General features: G+C 46.3%; 1 protein-coding gene across 2 annotated transcripts in view; it reads right to left on the minus strand.

Moving 5' to 3' along the window:
- Positions 1 to 25,576, minus strand: part of DPYSL3 (dihydropyrimidinase like 3) — a 62,253-nt gene that overhangs the window by 27,348 nt on the left and 9,329 nt on the right. Inside the window, exon 1 of one of the 2 annotated variants that reach the window (XM_030211526.1) lies at positions 9,682 to 9,950. The exons of the other annotated variant lie outside the window; for it this stretch is intronic. Coding sequence (XP_030067386.1) covers positions 9,682 to 9,732 — 51 coding nt within the window. The 5' untranslated portion in view covers positions 9,733 to 9,950. Of the gene's footprint in view, positions 1 to 9,681; positions 9,951 to 25,576 lie in introns of those variants that run through there. 2 annotated transcript variants of the gene reach the window in all.

Consider the following 25,576-nt stretch of genomic DNA (forward strand, 5'->3'; position numbering starts at 1 on the left):
TGGGCAGGTGGATATGAATGGGAGGGGAGGATGGGGGCGAAGAAGAATCGCTGGACATGGATGGGAGCGGGAGGGGAGGGCAGGGGAGAGAGGACAATCGCTGGGTATGGATAGATGGAGGGGGCAGGGAAGAGAAGAAAATTGCTGGGTATGGATGGATGGCGGGGGGCAGGTGAGAGAAGAGAATTGCTGGGTATGGATGGATGGCTGGGGGCAGGGGAGAGAAGAGAATTGCTGGGTATGGATGGATGGCGGGGGGGGGCAGGGGAGAGTTGCTGGACATGGGTGAATGGAGGGGAGAGGAGGGTTGCTGGACATGGGTGGATGGAGGGGAGGGGAGGGCAGGGGAGAGAGGAGAATTGTTGGACATGGATGGAGGGGAGGGAAGGGAAGACAGGAAGGAAATGCACATGGATGGAGGGGAGAGAGAAGAAATTCTGGATTTGGATGAAGGGGAGGGAAGACAGAGGAAGGAGATGCACATGGATGGAAGGAAGAGAGAAGGAATGCTGGACATGGATGGAGGGGAGGGAAGAGAAAGGAAGTGAGATGAACATGCATGGAGGGAAGAGAGGAGAAATGCTGGACATGGATGGAGGGCGGAGAGGAAAAATGCTGGACATGGATGGAGGAGAGGGAAGGGAGTGAAGAAATGCTGGACATGGATGGACGGATGGGAAGAGAGAGGAAGGAGATGAGAAAAAAGAAAGAGAGGAGAAAGACTGCTCATGGATGGAGAAAATAGGCAGAAGCTGGATCCACTGGACACTCAAGTCTGCGGAGGACCCAGCTTTTACTTACAGATGTAGGGCAAGAAATGAAGAAGAAAGAAGGAAAGTAAAGAAATATATGGAAAGGAAGCCCTGGAAACAGAGTTAAGAGGACAGATAACAGCAGAATCAGTTACTGGGCCAGCATGATCAGAAAAACAAAGTCACCAGACAACAAAGGTAGAAAAAAATCATTTTATTTTCATTATAGTGTTTGGAATATGTCCACTTTCAGAATCAGGTGCTCAACGTTAAACGTTTATATTTATTTACTTATTTATGGCATTTTATCCCACAATAAACATGAATTAGATTGGAACCTGGGATCATTTAATTTTTTTTTCCTGGAGAGAGTAATGCATTGCCCCCCCCAGGCTCTGTCCCCGGCTATAGCCAGCTCTGCAATTTTGAGGGGGGGGGGGGCGCAGAGGTGGACAAGGGGCACAGAGGTGGACCAGAGAGAGAGCCTGTTTAGCATTTACCAGAACACCACTGGTTCTGTACCCACCATAACCTTCCCCCAGGTCTATTATCTTTCTTTCCTGGGATCTGTTCTCAATCTCTCTATTCTTCTCCCCCCCCCCCCCCCCCCCACGCCCGTGAGTAGCACCAAGCTTTTCTTGTGGCTTCTGGAGCTCACCACCTCGGTCATAGCTTCCATATAATAAAAGCAAGTGCATGTAAATCTAGCTCATGCATATTTATTAGGGATATCCTAAAAACAAGACTGGCTTGGGGGCTTATTTTCAAAGCACTTAGCCTTTCAAAGTTCCATAGAAACCTATGGAAGTTTGGAAGGCTAAGTGCTTTGAAAATACACCTCTTGGTGTGTCCCGAGGACTGGGGTGAAAACCCTTGGTATAAGCTAAATCCAAATAATAAATGACTGGATTTTAGCATCACCAAATTAAGCTCAAATTTTCAAGTTCTGCAGTTTCAAAACATAGGGAGTAACTTCTAAAATGGGAAATTCTTTTTAAAGATGTTTATTTGTGATTACTTTTCAGAATAATTTTAGACTGCTCAGTATTAGTAAGGGCTAAACACCTCCAGTCCTTGAGTGCCACAAGCCAATTGGCTTTTCAGGATATCCACAGTATATCTGCAGACCCTGTCATGCATATTCAGTATGCAGGTCTTGCAAACCCAATCAGCTGGCAGTACTTGAGAAGTGGAGTTTTACTCTTGCATTAGTATCTTAAATTTTACAAAGCTACATTAAGGAAAGAGGGGTTCTTTTACTAAGCTGCGGCAAAAGTGTTTTTGATGCACACTGAGGCCCCCCCCCCCCCCTTTTACCACAGTGGGTAAAAGGCTGGGTTTTTGGGGGTTTTTTTTAAAGAAAGGGCAGTGCAGCAAGTGAACCACTTGCCACACGACCATTTCAGAGGGAGCCCTTACCGCCAGCCAATGAGGCTCCCACATTAACCCAGCGGTAACTGATTACTGCCGGGTAAACATTGGCGCTACAAAAATAAAAACATCTTTTGTAGCGCCGGATAGTGCGCACTGGAGGGTGAGAACTACCGCTGCTGTGCTTGCTGTGTGCAATGCCAACCCCTGAGGGTGCCTGGCAGTAGCTCTCCAATGAGAGCACTGTGTTTTCTGACTTGTTGCATTACTGCACTGCAAACACACAATGCAGTCCTTGGGATGCCTTCCTTATCATCACACAATTAACCGGCATCATTAAACTAATACCAGATGCAAAGGAATTTAGCAAAGAACACATCTTGAGTTTAAACATCCATTTGATCTTTCCAGGTAGTGTTAAAAATAGAAGTGGAGTTTGTTCATTTACTGTGTAGACATAAGCAGCAAATCACAGGGAAGTTGCCTACATGTCCCCAGCAGACCTCATTTTTACATGGTGACCTATCATACAGTTTACCCCCTCCCAAACCAAGGCAGTTGGCACACACAACTGTCACTATGACTGGAATAATTTATGTAAGTACCCCATTCTCCCAATAAGTAAGAGTTCCCAAGGTTTCCCTTACATTAACTCTTCTTCCAACCAGGGCTGGTCTTAGCAATTGCGGGGCCCTGTGCAGACCTGGGCAGTGGGCCTCCCTCCCGCACCCATCCCCCGCCCCACCACCATAAGCCATAATTTATCAGTTTAAAAGGAGGTTTAGAGCTCTCAGAATCCCACCTCACCCCATACCTTGATACGCATCCAACACGTTTCAGTAGAAAGCGGCAGCAATTTTCATATCCCATCAGCTGCCGAGCCCAGAGCCTCCTCGATGCTGCACCCTGCCCTTGCAGAAGCAGGAAGTGACATCAAAAGGGGGCAGGATGCAGAAGCGAGGAGGCTCTGGGCTCGGCAGCTGACAGGATATGAAAATCACTGCCGCTGCCTGATGCTCTCTACTGAGATGTGGATGCACATTAAGACACGGAGCAGGGAGGTGTTCCGAGACAGGAGGACAGACGTGCCAGAGATGCGGGGCCCCCTAGGAGCGCGAGGCCCTGTGAGACTGCCCCTAAGGAACCCCCTTTCCAATGTATCAGTCTACTTCAGAAGTTAGGGCCTGCATGTGTGGTGATACACAGAGGGCATACACCCTGTGGGGATCCCCAAACTTCCAATAAGGGTAGGGGGTACAGCAGAAACAAGGATAAGGCACCTGGTAGCCCAATTGCCCCAGGACAGCTGTAGTTTCCAATGAAGACTTGTCTGTCTGACCAAGTTATCCTGGCACAGAGAGGAGGCACCGTGACCTCAAAGCAGCTGAGCAGAGCCTCTCTGAACTGCTCAGAAACCATAGCATGGCATGAATCTGTTCCTGCAGCTAAATAGTTCTCTTTGCAAACAGTACACACTGTAATATGAATACAATTTTCAGAAAGGTTCATTATGCCTTACAAGAAGCCTATCATCAGTGCCATAATTAGTCCCTCTCCACATCTTTCTTCTCACCCTATAAGTGTGTTGAGCTATGGATCTCCCTGATGCACGTGTACAACAAGCGGGGAAAGCATGAAGAACATGGCTCATGGAATTCCTTCCAATCACATATTAACCTCGCTGCTGTAACCAAGCCCAGTGTTACACAGGCTGTAAATGCTGCAGACAATATTTGCAAACCCTGTCTCCACTGGGTTTGCACTTGAGAAGAGCTGTAATCAATGTTAAGGAATTTAATAAAAATAACAGCACCAACAAAATAATTACAAACTGAAGATTTTAAAAACAAGAAGTAATAAGATAAAAATTTCAAGGTACAAATCAGTTCAGCTCTGAGCAGGAAGGGATGCGATGCAGTGGAGACCGTCCCCTAGGTCTTCAATTTCTTTCACTGCACTGGATACATCATAGTAGAAAACTCTGTGGAAGGGAAGGGATTTGGAGGTATTGGATTTAGCTCACACCTTTTCAGTTTTAGCTCAAGGTGAGTTACATCCAGGTACAGTAGGGGTTTTTTCCTTGCCTCTGGAGGGTTTACAATCCAAGACTATACCTGTCGCCAGACTCTTACAAAATGAATTCCATAATGGAAGGGGGGAGGGGGTTGCAGTCGCTTTAATCCATTATCCAAATGACCTCATGCCTCTGAATAGACAGTGCTCGGAAATGAGTTTATGATGTACTCAGATACAGAAGAGGGGAGGGAGCAGGATAATGGGGGTGAGGGAGACGCTGGGTTAGACTAATGAATAAAAGTATTACCAGCCATAGGAATCAACTCTGTGGGTGCTTGAACACCCCCAATATTGAGCAACTTTCTTGACTGTGTCAAGGGAGAGAGAATTTCCATTGGGTTTAGCACCCCCAATAATTTTGAAACGTTGGCTCCCATGTTACCAGCCCTTGAATTTCAACACAGAGCCCTCTCCAACTGAGCAGCTACTGGTCTTAAAACATATGCCCAGTCAACATGCTTGAGAACAGCCGGGACATTTTTTAAACAAATGGAAAAACTCAGAGAAGGGTCAATAGCTGGCAAAACGTTAGAATAATATGACGTAATGTTAAAATAAGGTGACCAGATAAACTGTGTCACAAAAGACAAGCAGAGCCAATCCAGGGTTTGCCCCAGGATTCAGCCAAGGGAAGTATTGCCTCACCAATCTGCTTCGTTTCTTTGAAGGCGTGAATAAACATGTTGATAAAGGTGAGCCAGTTGATGTAGTGTATCTAGATTTTCAGAAAGCTTTTGACAAATTCCCTCATGAGTAGCTCCTGAGAAACTTAGAGTTATGGGATAGGAGATAATGTTCCGTGGATTAGGACCTGGTTGATGGATAGAAAATAGAGGGTTAAGTGGCTATTTTTCTCATTGGAGGAGGGTGAATAGTGAAGTGCCACAGGGGTCTGTATTGAAACAGGTACTAGTTGCTAAAACGCATGCAGATTGTGAGAAATTGCAGGAAGACCTTAGGAAGTTGGAAGACTGGGCATCCAAAAGGCAGATGAGATTTAATGTAGACAAATGCAAAATGATGTACATTGGGAATAATAATCTAAATCATAGTTGTTTGATGCTAGGTTCCACCCTAGAAGTCAGCACACAAAAAGATCTAGGTGACATCGTGGACAATACGCTGAAATCTTCTGCCAAGTGTGTGGTATCAGCGAAAAAAGCAGAATGCTAGGAATTATTAGGAAAGGGATAGAAAATGCAACAAAGAACATTATAATGCTTCTGTATCACTCCATGGTGTGACCAAACCTTGAGTATTGTGGGCAATTCTGGTCGCCGTATCTTAAAAAAAAAAGATATAGCAGAATTAGAAAAGGTTCAAACAAGAGGATGGAAATCCTCTTATATGAAGAAAGGCTTAAGAGGTTAGGATTTTTTAGCTTGGAAAAGAGAAGGCTGAGAGGGAATATGATACAGGTCTACAAAATACTGGAGTGGTGTAGAATGGGTAAACATAAATTTATTTTTACCCTTTCAAAAAATACAAAGGACTAAGGGACACTCAAGGAAGTCACATGATACTACTTTTAAAAAGCACAGGAGGACATATTTTTTTCACTCAACAAATAATTAAGCTCTGGAACTCATTGCCAGAGGATGTTGTATCAGCAGTTGGTATATTTGGGTTTAAAAAAGATTTGGACAAGTTCCTGAAGGAAAATTCCTTAATCTGCTATTGGGATAGACATGAAGAAGCCACTGCTTGTCCCTGGGATCAGTAGCATGGAATGTTGCTACTCTGGGTTTCTGTTAAGTACTTGTGACCTGGATTGGCCTCTGTTAGAAGCAGGATTCTGGGCTAGATGGACCATCGGTCTGAACCAGTATGACTATTCTTATGTTCTTTATGACTCATTGCTAGGGTTTCTTTAATTAAAAATCTATGAAGAAGACAGTAGAGACAAAACCAGAACAGGCTAAGCCTATACATTATAGCAGGGAGCAATATGGTCACTTTAGGTTGGAAGCAGATTGTATATATATATATATATATATATGTTTGTTTATTTATTGTACCTTTTGATACAATGTAACATAATTCTAAAAAGAACCTTAGTAATTGACCTGACAGCACCAACCAATCAGCTGCAAGTTCCTGAGGGTATCATGTGATATTAGAAAATGGAATGTTGGCATTGGCCAATCAGAAGAGAGCTTCAGTGGGTGTTAACTAGGCAGAAGGGCTCATCATACCTTACTGCTGCTGATGGCAAGCTGCTCCATATATTGTTCAACATCCATCCTTAAGATTTATTGGCTACTCAGACATCTCCACTCACTGCCATTCATAAAATTCACTCTTCTGAGACTCTTGGATGTAGGAGGTGGCTCTTGACTTTGTGTTCATATTTATTTTTCCATGATGGTTCTGCTGTTTTGACTGTGTTTTTTGGTAGATGTTTTTGTTTAATGTTATGTTATGTGGTCATTGTCCACTGAATTTGTTTGCTGTCTACATGTATTTTGATTATGTACCTATCATCTGCATAGCTTTTATGCAAACTATAAGTGCAATTAGCCAAGATTTATTCCTACTCCTTTAAGCAAAAAAGTTTAACATCCACATTTTAATAGCAATGGTAGCCTTGTGAACCAGGTATTTCACACTTAGGATTTTACATTAGAACGAAGAACTGACAAGTCATGCAACTGCCCACTTGTGTGTGTGTCTTTTTTTGTCATCATTTTAAATAACATTTTTAAAGGCAGAATTTGCACTGAGGAGGGATTTTTCTATGGCAGGCGATCATCACATGACAAAACCACTGGATTAGAAATCTTGATAATGAAATGGGTGAAAGGAACCAGGAAGTGCAGTAAATCTCTTCTGCTGGTAGCTTTTCTCTGGGTGATATGTGATATGTTAAAATATTGATTGAAAGACCAGAAGAGCTTCTTGATTTTCTGCCCCCTGGATGAGAGATTCATTGCATGTGAACAGCTGGCTGACCTGTTAAAGATACCAACTTAAGTCAAAAGAAAATGACTCAAAATATTGCTAGGATTTGGTGACTCCCTGGACATGTGAGCTGGTGTAAACACACAATCATCAGATCCACGGTGTACCCTTGCTAATCACAGGGGGTGGAACCCTGAATCTCACCATTTGTACTGATGAGGAAGGATGAACTAGGAAAACCAACTCAGCAGCCCTGTGATTGTCTAGCAAGGGTGAACAGAAAGATGGTACGTGTGCAAGCTTACACAGGGAGTTAAATCATTGTGCAATGTTTTGGAAAGGATTTACTGGAGACTGCAGACAGTGCTCACAGATCTACCCTAGGCAACTCTGACAATCTGTTCAGGATGGGTCAGTTTCTACCCCCACACCGATAAAAAATGTGTTTCTAAGCTGCTCTAGATAGAAATTATGATTTTTCCTACAGGTTACATGAACCTGTTTGGTATGCAAAATGCTTTTCTTCCTTCCGCAATCCTAGGGGTGTGGCACACTCACTTCAAGTGCATCCCCACACCCTATTCTCTACTTTTTTGAAGATCTGATCTCGCTCTCCATATGGTCTTGAGTGTGCGTGAGAATCACAATGAAACAGGGATACATCTAGAGACAGTAATTTTACTACAAGTCCCCAGGTGCCCTCTTCCCTTGGTGCAGCAGGTGCCAGAGTTTGATTGCTATTCTGCTTTCTTGCACAATTAACGTAGACAGAACAAATCAAGGCCTGGATGTCAGCCAGGTCTGACCAGCCCTGCTCCAAGGGCTGCAGTATGGCAGGGACTAGGCGTGGCCATTCACTGCTGTATTACTGGAGGTGTAGGCCAGGTCTCCTGATTCCCAGGCTGGGTAGGCCAAAAACGATGCTTTAAAAAACAGATCCCTGTTAATCACCGGGTTAAAATCCTAGAGAAATCACTTCCAGGAAATCCTGTCACCTGAAGGAGCTATTAAGTGCACCACTGAGAACTCACACAATGAGGTTCTGTTAAAATAAAAAAGGAAGCCAGAACCCCCAAAATGGCACATTAAGGAGTAGAGAAATAGCCTAATAGTTAAGGCAGTGGGCAGAGAACCAGGAAAGCCAGGGTTCAAATTCTACTGCTGCTCCTTGTGTTCTCAGGCAAGTCATTTAACCTTCCATAGCCTCAGGTATAAAGATTGCAAGCTCTCTGACCTATAGAGAAAGCGTGGGCTAAACCATGAATAAATTACAAAGAACCAATTGCATCCAACTTTGTGAAGCCAAATGTAGGTGCCAGCTCTGTGGGGTCTTCAACACCCTGCTTCTCCTTCAGCATACCCAGGGAGGGATGAGTTTTGGCTCCGATGAAGGCACCCTCACCTCACCAATTCAGATTTCCATTTTATCAAAGTGAAAAAGAATTTCTCAAGCTGGAAGTGCCCATGGCTGGACAGAGAACTTGGAGAATGCAGCCAAGCAAGCTTTATCTTGTGCTTTCATTTGTCTTTGCTGGGAGCTGGTGCTCAGCAGAACATCTGGCAGGGTTCAGAAGTTTATAGAAGCCTGACAGGCATATGGACTGTCTCAGCTTAACTCAGAACAGACCAGGTGCATGTACTGTAACATGTGGTTTAAATGACATATCAAGGTGTAATAATATGAAATCACAGTATGTTCATTGAAATATGCTCACTGAAGGGGCAATACAAGAACATGAAAATCAGTGCCCAGAACGAGGAAAGGCTTCGTGAGATGCAGCAGTCAATGTCTATCTACAAAACCCTTTTCAATCTCTGCAGTTTAAGCTGCCTTTGTCTGGTTTGCAACGATGGAGAAGCCACTGACTCCCCCCATCAGCACCCTCCCTACACACCCCAGCCCACAAAGGTCTAATTGAATTCTGCAGAGACAAAGCCCAGCTGCTTCATCTCCCATTTACTCTCAAACCAGCAACAATACCCGGCCAGCCTGGGGGAAGGGGACAAACCAGCCCCACTTCATGGCACTGATTTAATGATGCCCCGGGTGTCATGCAGTGCATTGAATTGCAACGGGACTCGACACACAATTACACAGAATCCTTTCACAAAATAAGCCAGATTTTTTTTCCAGTTAGGGGCTGGCATGCCGAACAGGCAGCCAGTGTCCCCAAGGGGTAAAACAGCAGCCTTCACTGGCCTGACAAGAGCCACCGTGTGCTCGGATTGCAGCTCAATCACCCTGTTAAAAAAAAAAATAAAAAAAAAATCCCTAGACAGACTGAGCAGCTGCAGATCCAGGTGAACACGGGGAAAGGCCGGAATAAAATGCTCCTGGAACCCCACACGACAACATTCACAAAACGGAGGGAGCCCTCCCCACGCGATCGTTTTCATTTTTAATTAACGAATGACACCAACCCCACCTACAAGTGTAGGGGGGGGGGGGGGGGGGGCTGGGCTGCAGCATATTCTGGTATTACGGATGGGCATCCGGAACCCCTTTCATCCAGGGAGTCACACCCCATATTATTGTAAACTTGTGCAGAAGAGAAGCCAGGAGGGTGGGGGAGATACTCACTGTTATCCGCGGGATGTTCTTTTTGCCTTGGTAGGAAATGCCTGAGGACATGGCTGCAGAGATCGGGACCCCTCGCCCTTCCTCCTCGCTGGATCTGAAGAGGGGGGTGGGAGAGGCGCCTCCTCTTCTCCTTCTGCTTTTTAAAAAATATTATTCACCTCCTCCGCCGATCCGGTTCAGACAAACAATAGTAAATCCCCGTTTGAAGAGGCAGCTGGGACCGTGCGAGCCGGGAACGGGCTGATCTGCGGCTCCTCCCTCCCTCTATTGATCCGGCGGCTGCTGCAGCCTCGCCCCCCGCCCTTCACCCTACCGCTGCGGAGCGCCGCACCAGCCCTGCTCGGCCGCCAGGGGGCGCCGCCGGCTTCTGCTTTAAACCGGAGCCTTAAGCTGACCAGACGCTTCCTAGAATGGGCGTTTCACTTATCAACATAATGTAGAATTATTGAAAAAAATAATACAATAGAGGGGAAAAAACGGGAGCTGATATTTTCAAGCTAGAAAAGGTGGAAGGGTTTTTTTTTCCTGCTGTTGTCTACCGTTACATTTTGATCCCATTGGCTCAGTCCACTTGGAAATAAGAACAAAAAAAATGTTTTTTCGGCTACGATCGATCTCTGCAGTTGCCTTATTGTAATTTGTGTTATATTCTGTACATTATTATGTTTTATTCACTTTATTGTTTGTTTGTAAGCCACATTGAACTTGAGTCTATTTCAGGCTAATGTGGGGTATAAATGTCATGAATAAATAAATAAATAAATAAATGTCGATTTAATGATTAAAACATGGAGCAGGAAAGCTCCGCATAGTATTCTCACTCCTTCCAAAGGGGACAGTGGGGTATTGTTTGTAAGCTGTTTCTCCAGCGGAACAGCTCGAGCACATCCACACCCACATTGTTATGATTGCATGTCTGCTGGAATAATTTTCTCTTGCCAAAATATTTCATTCTTCTTCCATTTGTTTTCAAAAGCTCGGGGGGGGGGGGGGGACTGGGGTGTGCGTGAGCGTCTCTCCTTCCTGTGCCTTTCCAGTTCACAGAGCTGGAGCAGACTGGGTAACCCATCGCCAGCAGGAGCGGAAAATAGAATCCACATGTTTCCCTGGCTGCGCTGCTCCTCCATTAGTCCTTGGCTAAAAAAACTGGAGCAGGAAAACCAAGGGACACAATGGATTTGAAGTGAAGCAAACACAAGGCATGAACCAAATTTGAGGAGGGGGAGGGGGGTGTACCTGTGTCACAGTGGAACTGGATTTCAGGGATGCAAACAAAAGACATACCAAATTAGCCTCTCCTGATGGCTGATGCTCAGAACTTAGGCGCTGTTACAGCGCCAAAAAAACCTTCCTGGTACTCAAATTATATGCGCACTGTTAGCGTTGAGCATTGGAAAGTTAAGGGGGAGGAACGTGCCTGGCGCATGCGCACAAGAGCTGGACGGAAAGCAAAGCTCTTTTGCTCATGCCCTGTCAAACTGGGGAGCAGGGAGTCCAATGCATGGCTGGGGGGGGGGGGGGGTGTAAATGAACGTTCCCTAGTTCTTTTTTTAGTGACCATGACTGATGATCTGACAGCAAAACAAAGTGCCTGTGGTGAGGGGGTCAGAAAGAAGCGGTGAGCGGATCTGCAGGCGTTTCACCCTTTAGAAGCTGGCTGCTAGCAAAAGATCTTTTGAGCTAGGTCTTGGTGGAAAGTTCATTCTCCCAAAGCCTGATCCAGAGCAAGCCTTCAGCCCTCTATTCCCTGGAAACCCTAATCTGCTGGAAAACAGAGCTGGTGTTAGGTTTCCATCGGTAAGGGCAGAGTTTGGTTTGTGCGCTGTAAGCATTGGAGAGAATATCTAAGGACCTCAATTTGCATTGACTATAATTGCACTAATCTTTTGGCATCCATGCTGCCCCCAGCGCTACAACGCTCTGAGCATTGTGTGCTCAATAATGCCGGCGCTAGTCCAGCGCTAATCACCTCTAGTGCCAGTGTCAGGTTTTGAGCATCAGCCCATTGGATCTGGCCTGCAGCATTTATCCTAGCATGGCATGTCTCTGCCTATAATCCAGTGGCATCTTCACCCACCACATAAGAATAAGTGAGCTTAACTAATGCTCCGGTTTAATAAGCAGCGCTAGCGGCTGTCCATGCGCTAGTGCCGGCACAGCCCATTCGAAAAAGATATAGTGGAATTAGAAAAGGTACAGAGAAGGGCGACAAAAATAATAAAGGGGATGGGACGACTTCCCTATGAGGAAAGGCTAAAGTGGCTAGGGCTCTCCAGCTTGGAGAAAAGATGGCTTAGGGGAGATATGATAGAGGTGTATAAAATGATGAGTGGATTGGAACGGTTAGACGTGAGTCACTTGTTTACTCTTTCCAAAAATACTAGGACTAGGGGGCACGTAATGAAGCTACAAAGTTGTAAATTTAAAACATTAGAGAAAATCTTTCTTCACTCAATGTGTAATTAAACTCTGGAATTCATTTCCAGAAAATGTAGTAAAAGAAGTTAGCTTAGAGGGGTTTAAAAAAAAGGTTATTAAAATGGACTTCAGGAAAATCCACCGCTTATTTCTAGGGAAACCAGCATAAAATGTATTGTACTGTTTTGGGATCTTGCCAGGCATTTGTGACCTGGATTAGCCACTGTTGGAAAAAGGATGCTGGGCTTGATGGGCCTTTGGTGTGTCTCAGTATGGCAATACTTTGTACTTCTGTACATCTTCCCCTGCCAACAAAGGGTCTTGTAGCCCTCCGGGCTTTGCATTCTTTCCGTCTGGAGCTTTCTCCAGGGCAGTGCTTGTAACAACAATGAGAGAGGTTGTGCCCATGGGGCCTGGAGCCAAGCATGGAACAGGCATGTGTGTTATACGCTAATGATCTCAAAGGAAGTGCCCGCCTCTCATGGCACAAAAAAGTGCCCTGTTTACAAACTGGGTAGAAGTTACTACGTTTCAGAGACAGAGCAAAAGAGTAATTTTTATAGACCTGGCAACTCATTATAAAGAAATCCACTGTAACATAGAAAAAGAGAAACAGAAAAATGAAGGTATATACAGACCATAATGGCCTGTCCAGTCTACCCATCCATGCTATATGCTATTCCTTCTGCTCCCTTAAAGATCCAATGTACTTGACCCAAGCTTTCTTGAATTCAGATACAGATTTTGTCTCCACCACCAACACTGGCAGGTATCACTTCCTACAATTTCTTCTGATGAGGGGACAGACAGTAATGCTCCTTGAGAGAACCTTAGAGGCGGTGGTGTACTCAAAGGCATGTAAAGGGCTAACTTATTCTTTAAGTATTTTGGCCCATTTTGTCTGAGGACCTTGAAAATCACATAAACTATATAATCTTATCCCCCAACTTGTAAATATATCTAAATACATATCTTCAAGCTTGATAATTTGAAAAATGCATAAATGGGAGGAAAAAGCTAAATCTTTAATTCAACATTTCATCAAACATTTAAACACACTTAACTCAGGGCCGGCATTAGGGGGTGGCAAACAGGGCAGCTGTTCTGGGTCCCCATACCATAGGGGACCCCAAACCTGCCTCAAATTAAAGGAGACATAGGCTGAAGACCAGCTTCTGGGCCCCCTCTCCGGTTTCTACCCCAGGCCTCTGAATGTCTAACACCAACCCTGACTTGACTTAAAAGTGCTGTGATGCCCTTCTGCAACTGTTCCATGGCTGACGGTGACCAGTGTTTCGATTTGCTGCATCAGGGTCCGTGGAGCAAATGTGGCTGTTTGCATTATGGGAAGTTTTGTTTTCGGACTATGATGACAGCTCCATATTGAGGCTTTATCCTCCCATTTATGCATTTTTTTGAATTTTCAAGATTGAAGATATGCATTTGGATATACTCACAAGTTGGGGAATACGATTATAGTTTATGATGTGTTTGTGATAATTTGAGTCCTCCTATAAATCCCAGTTTTCTGTGTAGTTGGAAATCAAACAGAGAATTTTAAATTTAGTCCTGCAAAGTACTGGTAGCCAGTGTAGTTTTTGCAGGAAGGGTGTGATGTGGTCACATCGCTTGCAGCCTTCTATCAGTAATGCTGCAGCGTTCTGAATTAGTTGGAGCTGATGCAAACTCATTTTTGTTTGGCCAGTGCACAGGACATTACAGTAGTCTAGTCGTGTTGTTATCATGGCACAGATCACTGTGGTGAGACTTGTCTTTTCAATGTATATAGAGAGATTTTGTAGTTGCCACAGGTGATAGAGACAATTTTTAAAGGTTGAATTTGCAGGATGAGAGTGAGTGATAGCAGTATCCCAAGATTTCTTTTACGGTATTTTAGGTGTAGTTCATACTTCCCAAAAGGTATTTTGAAGTCCGGTATTTGTCCGCTTGTTTTACCTATCAGGCTTATTTTCGAAAGAGAAGGGCGCTCATCTTTCGACACAAATCGCAAGATTGGCGTCCTTCTCACAGGGTCGCCCAAATCGGCATAATCGAAAGCCAATTTTGGGCGTCCTCAACTGCTTTCCATTGCAGGGATGACCAAAGTTCACGGGGGTGTGTCAGAGGCGTAGCGAAGGTGGGATTGGGGCGTGCCTAACACGTGGGCATCCTCAACCGATAATGGAAAAAAGAAGCGCACCCCTGATGAGCACTTGGACAACTTTACCTGGTCCTTTTTTTCTTACGACCAAGCCACAAAAATATACCCTAAATGACCAGATGACCACCGGTGGGAATTGGGAATGACCTCCCCATACTCCCCCAGTGGTCAATAACCCCCTCCCACCCTCCAAAACAAAATTTTAAAATATATTTTCCAGCCTCTATACCAGACTCAAATATCATACCCAGCTCTATGACAGCAGTATGCAGGTCCCTGGAGCAGTTTTAGTGGGTACTGCAGTGCACGTCAGGCTGGTGGACCCAGGCCCATCCCCCCCCTACCTGTTACACTTGTGATGGTAATGTGAGCCCTTCAAAACCCACCAGAAACCCACTGTACCCACATGTAGGTGCCCCCCTTCACCTGTAAGTGCTATGGTAGTGGTATACAGTTGTGGGGAGTGGGGTTTGGGGGGGGGGGGGTTGGGGGCTCAGCACACAAGGTAAGGGAGCTATGCACCTGGGAGCAATTTCTGAAATCCACTGCAGTGCCCCCTAGGGTTCCTGGTTGGTGTCTTGGCATGTCAGGGGGACCAGCACACTATGAATGCTGGCTCCTCCCACGACCAAATGGCTTGGATTGGGTCATTTCTGAGATGGGCGTCCTCGGTTTCCATTATTGGCGAAAATCGAGGAAGACCATCTCTAAGGTCGACCTAAATTTTGCGATTTGGGCATCCCCGACCATATTATCTAAACGAAAGATGGACGCCCATCTTGTTTTGATAATACGGGTTTCCCCGCCCCTTCGCCGGGATGTCATGCGAGGACGTCCTCAGGAAAACTCGGGCGCCCCTTTCGATTATGCCCCTCTTTATGACATAATGCTCAGTGCTAAAGCAGATACTAGGTTTGTGCACAGGAAAAAAGTCTGGGTTTGATTTTGGATTTTTGGCCTTTTTTCCCTCATTATTCAGATGACTTTTTTCAGTTGATTTAACACATTTGTATTAATAAAAAACTGTCATGCATAAAATGACTTTCCATGTGTTATTCATAGGTTACCTCCAAATTCTATAAACGGTGCTCATAATTGCATGTGCAAATTTGAGCGTGTACTCAGTTTGTGTGTGTAATTTAATTGAACAATGAGCCAATCAGTGTCAATAATTGGACGCTTACAATTATTGGCGCTAACTGGCAACCATTTTTTATTTACACGTGCATCTTGCTAGGCGCCATTCTATAAAGCTGCGTGTGCACATTTTTTAGCATGCCACTGAAAAGACAGCATGGCCATGGGAGGGGCATGGATGGGTCATGGGCGTTCACTTAAGATTCGCGCAGTATTACAGAATTCAGAGGATCCGCGTCTAACTTAGGCAAGGATTTACACCAGGTTTTGGTTGGTGCAAATTTTCATGCACAAAATTGGGCGCAGATCCCAGTGCTAAACCCCATTTTATAAATGGCGTCCAACTCAGAGCGTCATTTACAGAATAGCGCCCAATGTTCATTTTTTCGGCCCCAAAATTTGGGCACCATGTACGGAATCATGTCCAGTATGTTGCGGCTTGTAATTTGTTCAGCGACATGGGTAAAAATTACCCCGGAAGCGGGTTCTGTAGAACCAAAACGCCATGCTCTCCTTGGAATGGACGTCAAGAGCTTTGCCTTATCTTCAGTGCTGTGCCATTGTGGTGTCAGTTAATTACTGGGGTTGCAGCTTTTTTTTTTTTTATTTACTGAAAGTCTATATAAAAGTAAAAATTAAAAATTAAATAAAGGTTCAATGCAGCATTGGCGGCAAGTGATTAACATGTATGAAGTGCTGCAGACCTGGAATAGCTTTGTGCTATAGGAGATCACATAGTCGATTTGCTTTGCTTTATGATGCCTCTCAGCTGGGTTTCTCCTTATTAAGCTTTGTTGGGCTGTTTTGTTCATGTAGCCTCATGTTTCTCACCACTTTTGTTCAGTTTTGCTACTCCTTTTGTTTTTTTTTCAATTCTTTATTGAGGAGTGACAGTTTTTCCCTATTATTTTTGCGACTAATTGGGTTTCTGCCAGGTACTTGTGACCTGGATTGGCCACTGCTGGAAGCAGGATACTGGGCTTGATGGACCATTGGTCTGACCCAGTATGGCTATTCTTATGTCTCTAACAAAACTGAAAGTCTAGAGCACAATCAATATTGAAATCTTGAATTCAAAAGTTCTATTGAACAAGTTCATCAAAATCTTACATATGGAAAAAAGGAAGGCTCATGTCACCAAAGCCAGATGAAGGGTGGCTGTGATTGAGCTAGAGTCTCAAAGGAGGAGTGGCCTAGTGGTTAGGCTGGTGGACTCTGGTCCTGAGGAACTGAGTTCAACTCCCAGCACAGGCAGCTCCTTGTGACCTTAGGCAAGTCACTTAACCCTCCATTGCCTGCTGCATTGAGCCTGCCATGAGTGGGAAAAGTGCAGCATACAAATGTAACAAAAAAAGAAGCAAGAGGAAGCCATGCTAGCTAAAGACAAAAATTATATATATTTTTTTAGCAATGTGGACATGTTGACAAAGTGTTTATGCAATCATCAATCCTTCTGTCTGTCTCTAGACATGGAGATGTAGTTAATATTTTTGTAATAAAAAGCAAGACATTTCTCACTGTTTTCTGCATAAAAATACTCATGGGATCCATGACTGATTGTTGTGATTTGGTTGGGTAACCTGCAGGGGTGGAAGAGCTGTGTGTGTGTGTGGGGGGGGGGGGGGGGGGGTAAGGGATTCGATGTTTGAGTATCCTATGTTTTATGGCATTTTGTGTGTGGTTTTTTTTTTTAATATTGTAAACCATAAGTACATACATAAGTATTGCCATACTGGGAAAGACCAAAGGTCCATCAAGCCCAGCATCCTGTTTCCAACAGTGGCCAATCCAGGTCACAAATACCTGACAAGATCCCCAAAAAGTACAAAACATTTTATACTGCTTATCCCATAAATAGTGGATTTTCCCCATGTCCATTTAATAATGGTATATGGACTTTTCCTTTAGGAAGCCTTCCAACCCTTTTTTAAACTCCGCTAAGCTAACCACCTTTACCACAGTCTCTGGCAACAAATTCCAGAGTTGAATTACACGTTGAGTGAAGAAAATGTTTCTCTGATTCATTTTAAATTTACTACATTCTAGCTTCATCGCATGCCCCCTAGTCCTAGTATTTTTGGAAAGTGTAAACAGACACTTCACATCTACCCGTTCCACTGCACTCATTATTTTATCTATCATATCTCCCCTCAGCCGCTTTTTCTTCAAGCTGAAGAGCCCTAGCCGCTTTAGTCTTTCCTCATAGGGAAGTCGTCCCATCCCCTTTATCATTTTCGTCACCCTTCTCTGCACCTTTTCTAATTCCACTATATCTTTTTTGAGATGCAGGGACAAGAATTGAACACAATACAGTGGTATATCAAATGTTTAAACTATTAAACCATTTGCATGCTTTTACACACATGGCCCAGCATAATAAAGCAAAACATCTTTCAGGACCAGAACATACAAACAGAAAAGTTGCCAGAACCAGGTCAGTGAATGTTGAAAAGCAGTACAAAATTCAGACTTATTTTTTTTGGACCCAGAAGTTTCCTCTTGCTGTCTTGTACTTCCAGCTCAGTCAGAACTGGGGCTGGGATCTGGCATCATCAACCTTCATTTGCATTCATCCAGGATTTCCCTGCTATTTTATTCCCTTCTCTAGGGCTGTAGCCAGCTATGTGTGGCTGATATGGCTACATAGGCTACAAGTGAAACTGGGGTGCCAAAATTGTACCCAGTCCATTGGCTTCCCTTGCCAACATGTCAAAAGTGGGTGGGACAGGGGCATGCTGAGAACTTTTGGGAGTGCATTGCACAGGGTATGTCCTTGGCTTGTGATGGTCACTCTCGGCCGGCTACCCATGGCCCAGCTTTCCCTGCCAGCTCTGCTCCATCTGCACTCGCTGCCTGCTACAGCCCACCAGCATGCCCCAATCCATCTGCCTGTTCCAGTGCCTCTGCTCCTGCTTCTTCCAATCCGCCTGATCCAGCTTCTCCCGGCCTTCTCCAGTCCATCTGTTGCAGCCTGATCCAGCTTCTTCCTGCTTGTCCCAGTCCGCAGTTCCAGCCTCTCCCTGCCTGTTCCTGCCTCCTGCTCCGGCTTGCCCCGGTCCGCCTGATCCAGCTCCTTCCTGATTGTTCCAGTCCGCCTGTTCCAGCCACTTGTTCCAGCCTGTCCTGGTCCGACTGATCCAGCTTCTTCCTGCTTGTTCCAGCCCGCCTGATCCAGCTTCTCCCTGCTCGTTCCAGTCCATCTGCTCCAGTTGCTCCAGCCCGCCTGATCCAGCTTCTCCCTGCTGTCCCAGTCCAGCTTGCTCCAGTCCGCCTGATCCAGCATCTCCAGTCTGTTCCGGTCCGCCTGATCCAGCTTCTCCCTGCTAGCATGTTCCTGCCCTAGTGTGTTCCAGTCCGCCTGCTCCAAGCCTGCTCCTGTCTGCATGATCCCATCTCGTGATCCCAGCTTGTTCCAGTGTTCCAGTCAGGCTTCTCCCTGCTTGTTCCAGCCCATCTGCTCCAGCCTACTTGCTCCAGTACACCTGCTCCAGCCTGCCTACTCCGGTACACCTGCTCCAGCCTGCCTACTCCAGTACATCTGCTCCAGCGTGTTCCAGTCCGCCTGAACCAGCTTCTCCCTGCTTATTCCAATACACCTGCTCCAGCCTGCCCGCTCCAGTACATCTGCTCCAGCGTGCTCCGATCCACCTGAACCAGCTTCTCCCTGCTTGTTCCAGTCCATCTGCTCCAGCCTGCTTGCTCCAGCTTCTCCCTGCTCATTCCTGCTCATCTGTACCAGCTTGTTCCAGCCTGCCTGCTAGCTTGTCAGCCATTGACTTACTCGCCTGCCTGCTAACTTGTCAGCCCTTGTCTTATCTGCTCTCCAGAATCTCCCTGCTCGTTCTTGTCCACCGGCTCCAGCATGCCCCAACCCGTCTACCAGCTTGTCAACCACTGATTTACTTGCCTACCTACTAACTTGTCAGCCATTGACCTACCTACCCCCCCAGCCTCTCCCTGCTCGTCCCTGTCCATCCGCACCAGCTTGCTCCAGCCCGCCTGCTAGTTTGGCAGCCACTGCCTCACTTGCCTGCCTGCTAACTTGTCAGCCATTGACTTACCTGCTCTCCAGTCCATCTATCCCTCCAATTCCAAGCCTCCGACTCTCCGCTCTACCTATCTACTTCTCACCTCAGTCTCTACACTTACACCGCAATCACTACTTATGGCCCCTGTCCACATCCTCTTCCTTGCCCTGTCCCTTCATAATCTTTTTCCCCTCCCCTTACCGCTGTCCACTGCTGGAACTCATTGCCCACCTGTGTTCCCTCCCAACCTGCCCACTACGGCAATACCCTATTCACTCCCATCCCTCACCACCTCACCATCTCTCTTGTCCCCCTCCTCCTTCCTAGCCCTTAATCTTCAACACCTCCTTCCTACCATTAACCCTTCACCATTCCTCCTAAGTGCACCCCGTCCTCGTCGCCTTCGTCGCCCGACCTCCCCCACCTCCTCCGCACTCTCCTGCTCCTCCTCCTGCTATCCGCGGGAGACATTAATCCTAATCCAGGCCCCCCTCACCTGTCCTCTCCTATCCACACAAACGATTCCGTGACGCCTCCAATCTCGTCTCTATTCCCCTCTCCCCCCCCCCCTCTTCCCTCCCCTTCTCATGTGCCTTGTGGAATGCCCACTCGGTCTGCAACAAACTGCCCTTCATCCACGATCTCTTCATCTCTCGCTCCCTTCAACTACTCGCCCTAACCGAAACCTGGCTCTCCCCTGACAACTCTGCCTCAGTCGCCGCCCTTTGTCATGGAGGTTATCTCTTCTCCCACACTCCCCGCCCAGATGGCCGCGGCGGAGGCGTCGGGCTACTTCTCTCGTCCTCCTGTAGTTTCCAACCCCTCCTCCTACTGCAGTCTCACTGCTTCTCGTCCTTTGAAGCTCACTCCATCCGACTATTCTACCCATTACCACTCAGAGTTGCTGTCATCTACCGCCCCCCCTGATAAGCCCCTCTCTTCAATCCTTACTGACTTCGACGCCTGGCTCACCGTCTTTCTTGATCCCGCATCTCCATCCCTCATTCTTGATGATTTTAACATTCACGTTGACAACCCATCCAACTCCTACGCTTCTAAATTCCTCACTCTGATATCCTCCTTTAACCTCCGACTATCCTCTACTGCCCCTACTCACCGTGATGGCCATTGTCTCGACCTCGTTCTCTTCTCTTCCTGCTCACCTTCTAATTTCTGCACCTCAGTCCTTCCTATCTCAGATCATCACCTAATCACCCTCACACTTCATCACCCTCCCCCTCAACCTCGCCCAACTATAACCACTGCCTTCAGGAATCTCCAAGTTGTCGACCCCCCCTACCCTATCCTCTCACATCTCCAATCTCTTCCTGTCCATCTCGTCTTCTGAATCTGTCGACACGGCTCTCTCTACCTACAATGAAATTCTCTCCACTGCTCTGGATACCCTAGCACCATCTGTCTCTCGCCCCACTAAGCGCATTAATCCTCAGCCCTGGTTAACCCCTTGCATCCGTTACCTTCGCTCCTGCACCCGATCTGCTGAACGACTCTGGAGGAAATCTCGCACCCTGTCAGAATTCACCCATTACAAATTCATGCTATCCTCCTTCCAGTCCTCCCTATTCCTTGCCAAACAGGAATATTATTCTCAATTAACCAATTCTCTTGGCTCCAACCCTCGTCGCCTCTTCGCAACCCTCAACTCCCTACTTAAAGTGCCCTCCGCTCCCACCCCCCCTCACTCTCTCCTCAAACACTAGCTGACTACTTCCGCGATAAAGTGCAGAAGATAAACCTTGAATTCACCTCCAAGCCTTCTCCTCCCTGTGACTTCTTAACCCACTCCCTCAACCAACCTAACCTGTCCTCCTTCTCCTCCTTCCGAGATCACCGAAGAGGAAACTGCTCGCCTTCTTTCTTCCTCTAAGTGCACCACCTGTTCCTCTGACCCCATTCCCACCAATCTGCTTACCAACATCTCTCCTACAGTTAACCCCTCAATCTGTCACATCCTCAACCTCTCTCTCTCCACTGCTACTGTCCCTGACACCTTCAAGCACGCTGTAGTCACTCCTCTTCTCAAACCCCACCTGCCCCTCCAATTACCGCCCCATCTCCCTTCTACCCTTCCTCTCCAAATTACTTGAACGCGCTGTCCACAGCCGCTGCCTTGATTTCCTCTCCTCTCAGGCCATCCTTGATCCACTTCAATCCGGCTTTCGCCCACTACACTCAACAGAAACAGCTCTCTCCAAAGTCTGCAATGACCTGTTCCTTGCCAAATCCAAAGGTCACTACTCCATCCTTATCCTCCTCGACTTATCTGCTGCCTTTGACACCGTCAATCATAATTTACTTCTTGACCCACTGTCCTCATTTGGGTTCCAGGGCCCCGTCCTCTCCTGGTTCTCCTCGTATCTTTCCCAACGCACCTTCAGAGTATTTTCTAATGGCTCTTCTTCCACCCCCGTCCCGCTCTCTGTTGGGGTTCCTCAAGGATCTGTCCTTGGACCGCTTCTTTTCTCGATATACACCTCTTCCCTGGGCTCACTGATCTCATCACATGGTTTCCAGTACCATCTCTATGCCGATGACACCCAGCTCTACCTCTCCACTCCCAACATCACAGTCGAAACCCAGGCCAAAGTCTCGGCCTGCCTCTCAGATATCGCCGCCTGGATGTCCAACCGTCATCTGAAACTGAACATGGCAAAGACTGAGCTCCTTGTCTTCCCACCCAAACCCTCCTCTCCACTTCCCCCACTCTCTGTCTCTGTTGACAACGCCCTCATCCTCCCTGTCTCGTCAGCCCGCAATCTCTGAGTCATTTTCGACTCCTCCCTCTCCTTCTCTGCCCATATCCAGCAGACAGCTAAGACCTGTTGCTTCTTCCTCTATAATATTAGCAAAATCCGCCCATTCCTCTCTGAACAGACCACCCGAACCCTCGTCCACTCACTCGTTACCTCTCGTCTTGACTATTGCAACCTTCTCTTTGCTGGTCTCCCACCTAGCCACCTATCCCCCCTTCAATCTGTCCAAAATTCCGCTGCACGTCTTATCTACCGCGTGAACCGATACTCTCATATCACCCCTCTCCTCAAGTCGCTTCACTGGCTCCCGATCCGCTACCGTATTCAGTTCAAGCTTCTCCTAATGACCTTCAAATGCACTCAATCTGCAGCCCCCCATTACCTCTCTACCCTCCTCTCCCCCTATGTCCCCACCCGTAACCTCCGCTCTCAGGACAAATCACTCCTATCTGTACCCTTCTCCACCACCGCTAACTCCAGACTCCGTCCCTTCTGCCTCGCATCACCTTATGCCTGGAACAGACTCCCCGAGCCCATACGCCATGCGCCCTCCCTGCCCATCTTCAAGTCCCTACTCAAAACCCATCTCTTCTCCCTTGCTTTTGGCGCCTAACCACCTTCCCCATTCATGATACTCTGACTACACTGACTACATAGTTTGTTACCTTTAGATTGTAAGCTGTCTTGAGCAGGGACTGTCCTTCCCCATGTTTTAACTTGTACAGCGCTGCGTAACCCTAGTAGTGCTATATAAATGCTAAGTAGTAGTAGTAGTAGAGTGCATTGCACAGGGTATGTCCTGTGCTTGTGATGGTCCTGCCCCTCCCCCGCCTGCCTAGTCTGGGCATTACTAGGTTTGTCCTGGGACATAGTTCATGAAACTGACTCCAGCCATTAGTTGATAACCTTGAGTAATTACCCTGGCACTTCCTCTCCCCCATGGGTTGTGAGCATTATCCCTAAGAATCCAGTCTCAGCTGACTTGGAAAGTGCTTTTTCGCTTGCATTGGTTGCGTATTGCAGCTCATATCTGTTTTAAGCTGCTGCGTTTGGTTTGCAAGTCATTTCATCTGAAATGTCCAGTGTATCTTTGTAGTAGGTTGATGAAATGTCCCCTCAGAGGGAGCTTCGTTCTTCACAAAAAAATCTTTTGCAACTTCCCAATTTAAGTATTATGAAACCTTCATCTACAAGGATTCGTGCATTTTCCTATGTTGGTCCTTCTCTTTGGTATTCTTTGCCCGAGGAGCTCCAAAATGCTTCTTCATATTCTCTGTTTTCAAAGCTTTTAAAGACCTGGATGTTTCATCAACATTTTGCTTGATCTGTTATGGTCATTGCTTGCCTGTGATTGCTGTTTTTAAAAAATTTTTGGTATAATTGTTTTTGATGTGATTGTAATTTTGTGAACTGCTTTGGCACCAAGATATAAAGCGGTATATACAATGAATAAATCCAATCCAATCCGACTCAGGGACCCTCTGCAGGAAGACAAATAGAACTTGCCACCTGAGTCACCAGGATATATCTTCTTGATCTTTTTTTAATACAAAGATCAATATGGTAAAACTATAGCAACCCCTCCCAGGTCCGCCAAGAGACTAAGCTGGGCCCAGGGCAGGGCCGCCACCACCACCGCCCCCCAGGATCATCACAAACTGCCCCCTCCCCAGGATCGCTGCTGCTGTCCCCCCAGGATCACTGCCGCAACTCAAATACCTTGGGGCTGGCGGGGATCACGAGGCCCTGCCAGCGTAAGAATCCAGTGCTGCTCTTCACTCCATGCCTGCTGTGCCCCTGTGGCTGCTTTTTTTCTCTCGTTGCGCATGCTCGGTTTCAAAACCGAGTATGCGCCTGAGGGGAAAAGCAGCCACTCGGCACGGCAGTAGAGGTGGAGCAAAGAGCAGCAGTGGAGCGGTCCTGGTGCTGGAGGTTTCTCTCTCCTGCTCCTGTTGGGATGCGATCACCCAGATCCCGTCAGGAGCAGGAGAAAAAGAGAGACCCTGGCGCTGGGCCCCCCCATAGAGGCTGGGCCCAGGGAATTTTGCCCCCCCTGCCCCCCCCAGCAGCCTTCACCCCTCTACCAGCAGAAGAGCAAGGAAATATGGAAAAACAGCCCCACAGCGTGCCAGAGACATGATTTGTTCGTGGGAGTATCTTCAGTTTTAGATGTCCATATTCTGCCTTTGTAAAATTGGGATTTAGACATCCATGCAATATGGATATTTAAATACTGGCTTTCAGACTTCAAAACAAGAATAGAAAGGTCCTTTTACAAAGGCACACTGAAAAATGGCCTGCGGTAGTGTAGACGCGTGTTTTGGGCGCAAGCAGTATAATTTTTCAGTGCACCTGTAAAAAAAGATGCCTTTTTAACATTTTTGCCGAAAATGGACGTGCGGCAAAATGAAAATTGTCGTGCGTCCATTTTGGGTCTGAGACTTTACCGCCAGCCATTGACCTAGTGGTACAGTGTTACGCGGTAACCGGGTGAAAATGACCTATGCACGTCAAATGCTCGGCGCGCGCCCAATACGCGCATCCGAAAATAAAAATTATTTTTCGGATGCACGTATTGGACACATGCCAAAAATGCTCACATACCAAGGAACAAGAAGAAAAAGCGAGAACCACAGCACAGTTTATAACACCGAAGTAAAACGATTATATGACCTGTGCTGTGGTTTTTGCCTTTTCCTTTTGAACACACTTTCTGCATCCATTGAAACCTTTCTCCCAACAGTGGGTGTTCTGCATTGAACTCAACATAGAAAATAATTTCTGATTATGATGTCATCTTAGTAACAGCAGCATAAATCTTCTCCAGTATTAGGCATACAAAGAAGTAATACAAAACATAGAGAACCTTGAGAAAATCTATGATTCAATAACAGCATCAACTTCCAAAATTCAGACAAGCAGCCTATCCTGAAATATAGCCTAGAACATCTAATACACCTATTTGGAAAGCTGAGCAAGCTGGATGATCACAGATCCTTACATAGAAGCCCCATGCTAACAGAACACCTGGCTTTGGTCACACACCAAATACAAAATATATTACCACAAACTAAAAATATGAAATATGTATTCAAACTTTAAACTGGGACTCAAATAAGCCAGACTCTGCATGCAGTGCAATACCAGAGAAACAGAAGATCATGTAAATGTCCAGTACTGTGCAAAATGTAAAGACAAAGCACATAAATTCTAGAGAGACTGCCATATTCCAGTTGCTAAATTGAAAATATTTTCTATCTTATTCAATATTGATCCCAGTCTCAGCGCTTTCCTCTGCTTTCTCTTAACTCTCTTTTTTAGGGTCTCCAGTCCATTTGCTACTTCTCTCCACTCCAATCTTCTTTACTTCCTTCCAT

This window comes from Microcaecilia unicolor, chromosome 8 (genome assembly GCF_901765095.1).
Source record: "Microcaecilia unicolor chromosome 8, aMicUni1.1, whole genome shotgun sequence".
Classification (NCBI taxonomy): domain Eukaryota; kingdom Metazoa; phylum Chordata; class Amphibia; order Gymnophiona; family Siphonopidae; genus Microcaecilia; species Microcaecilia unicolor.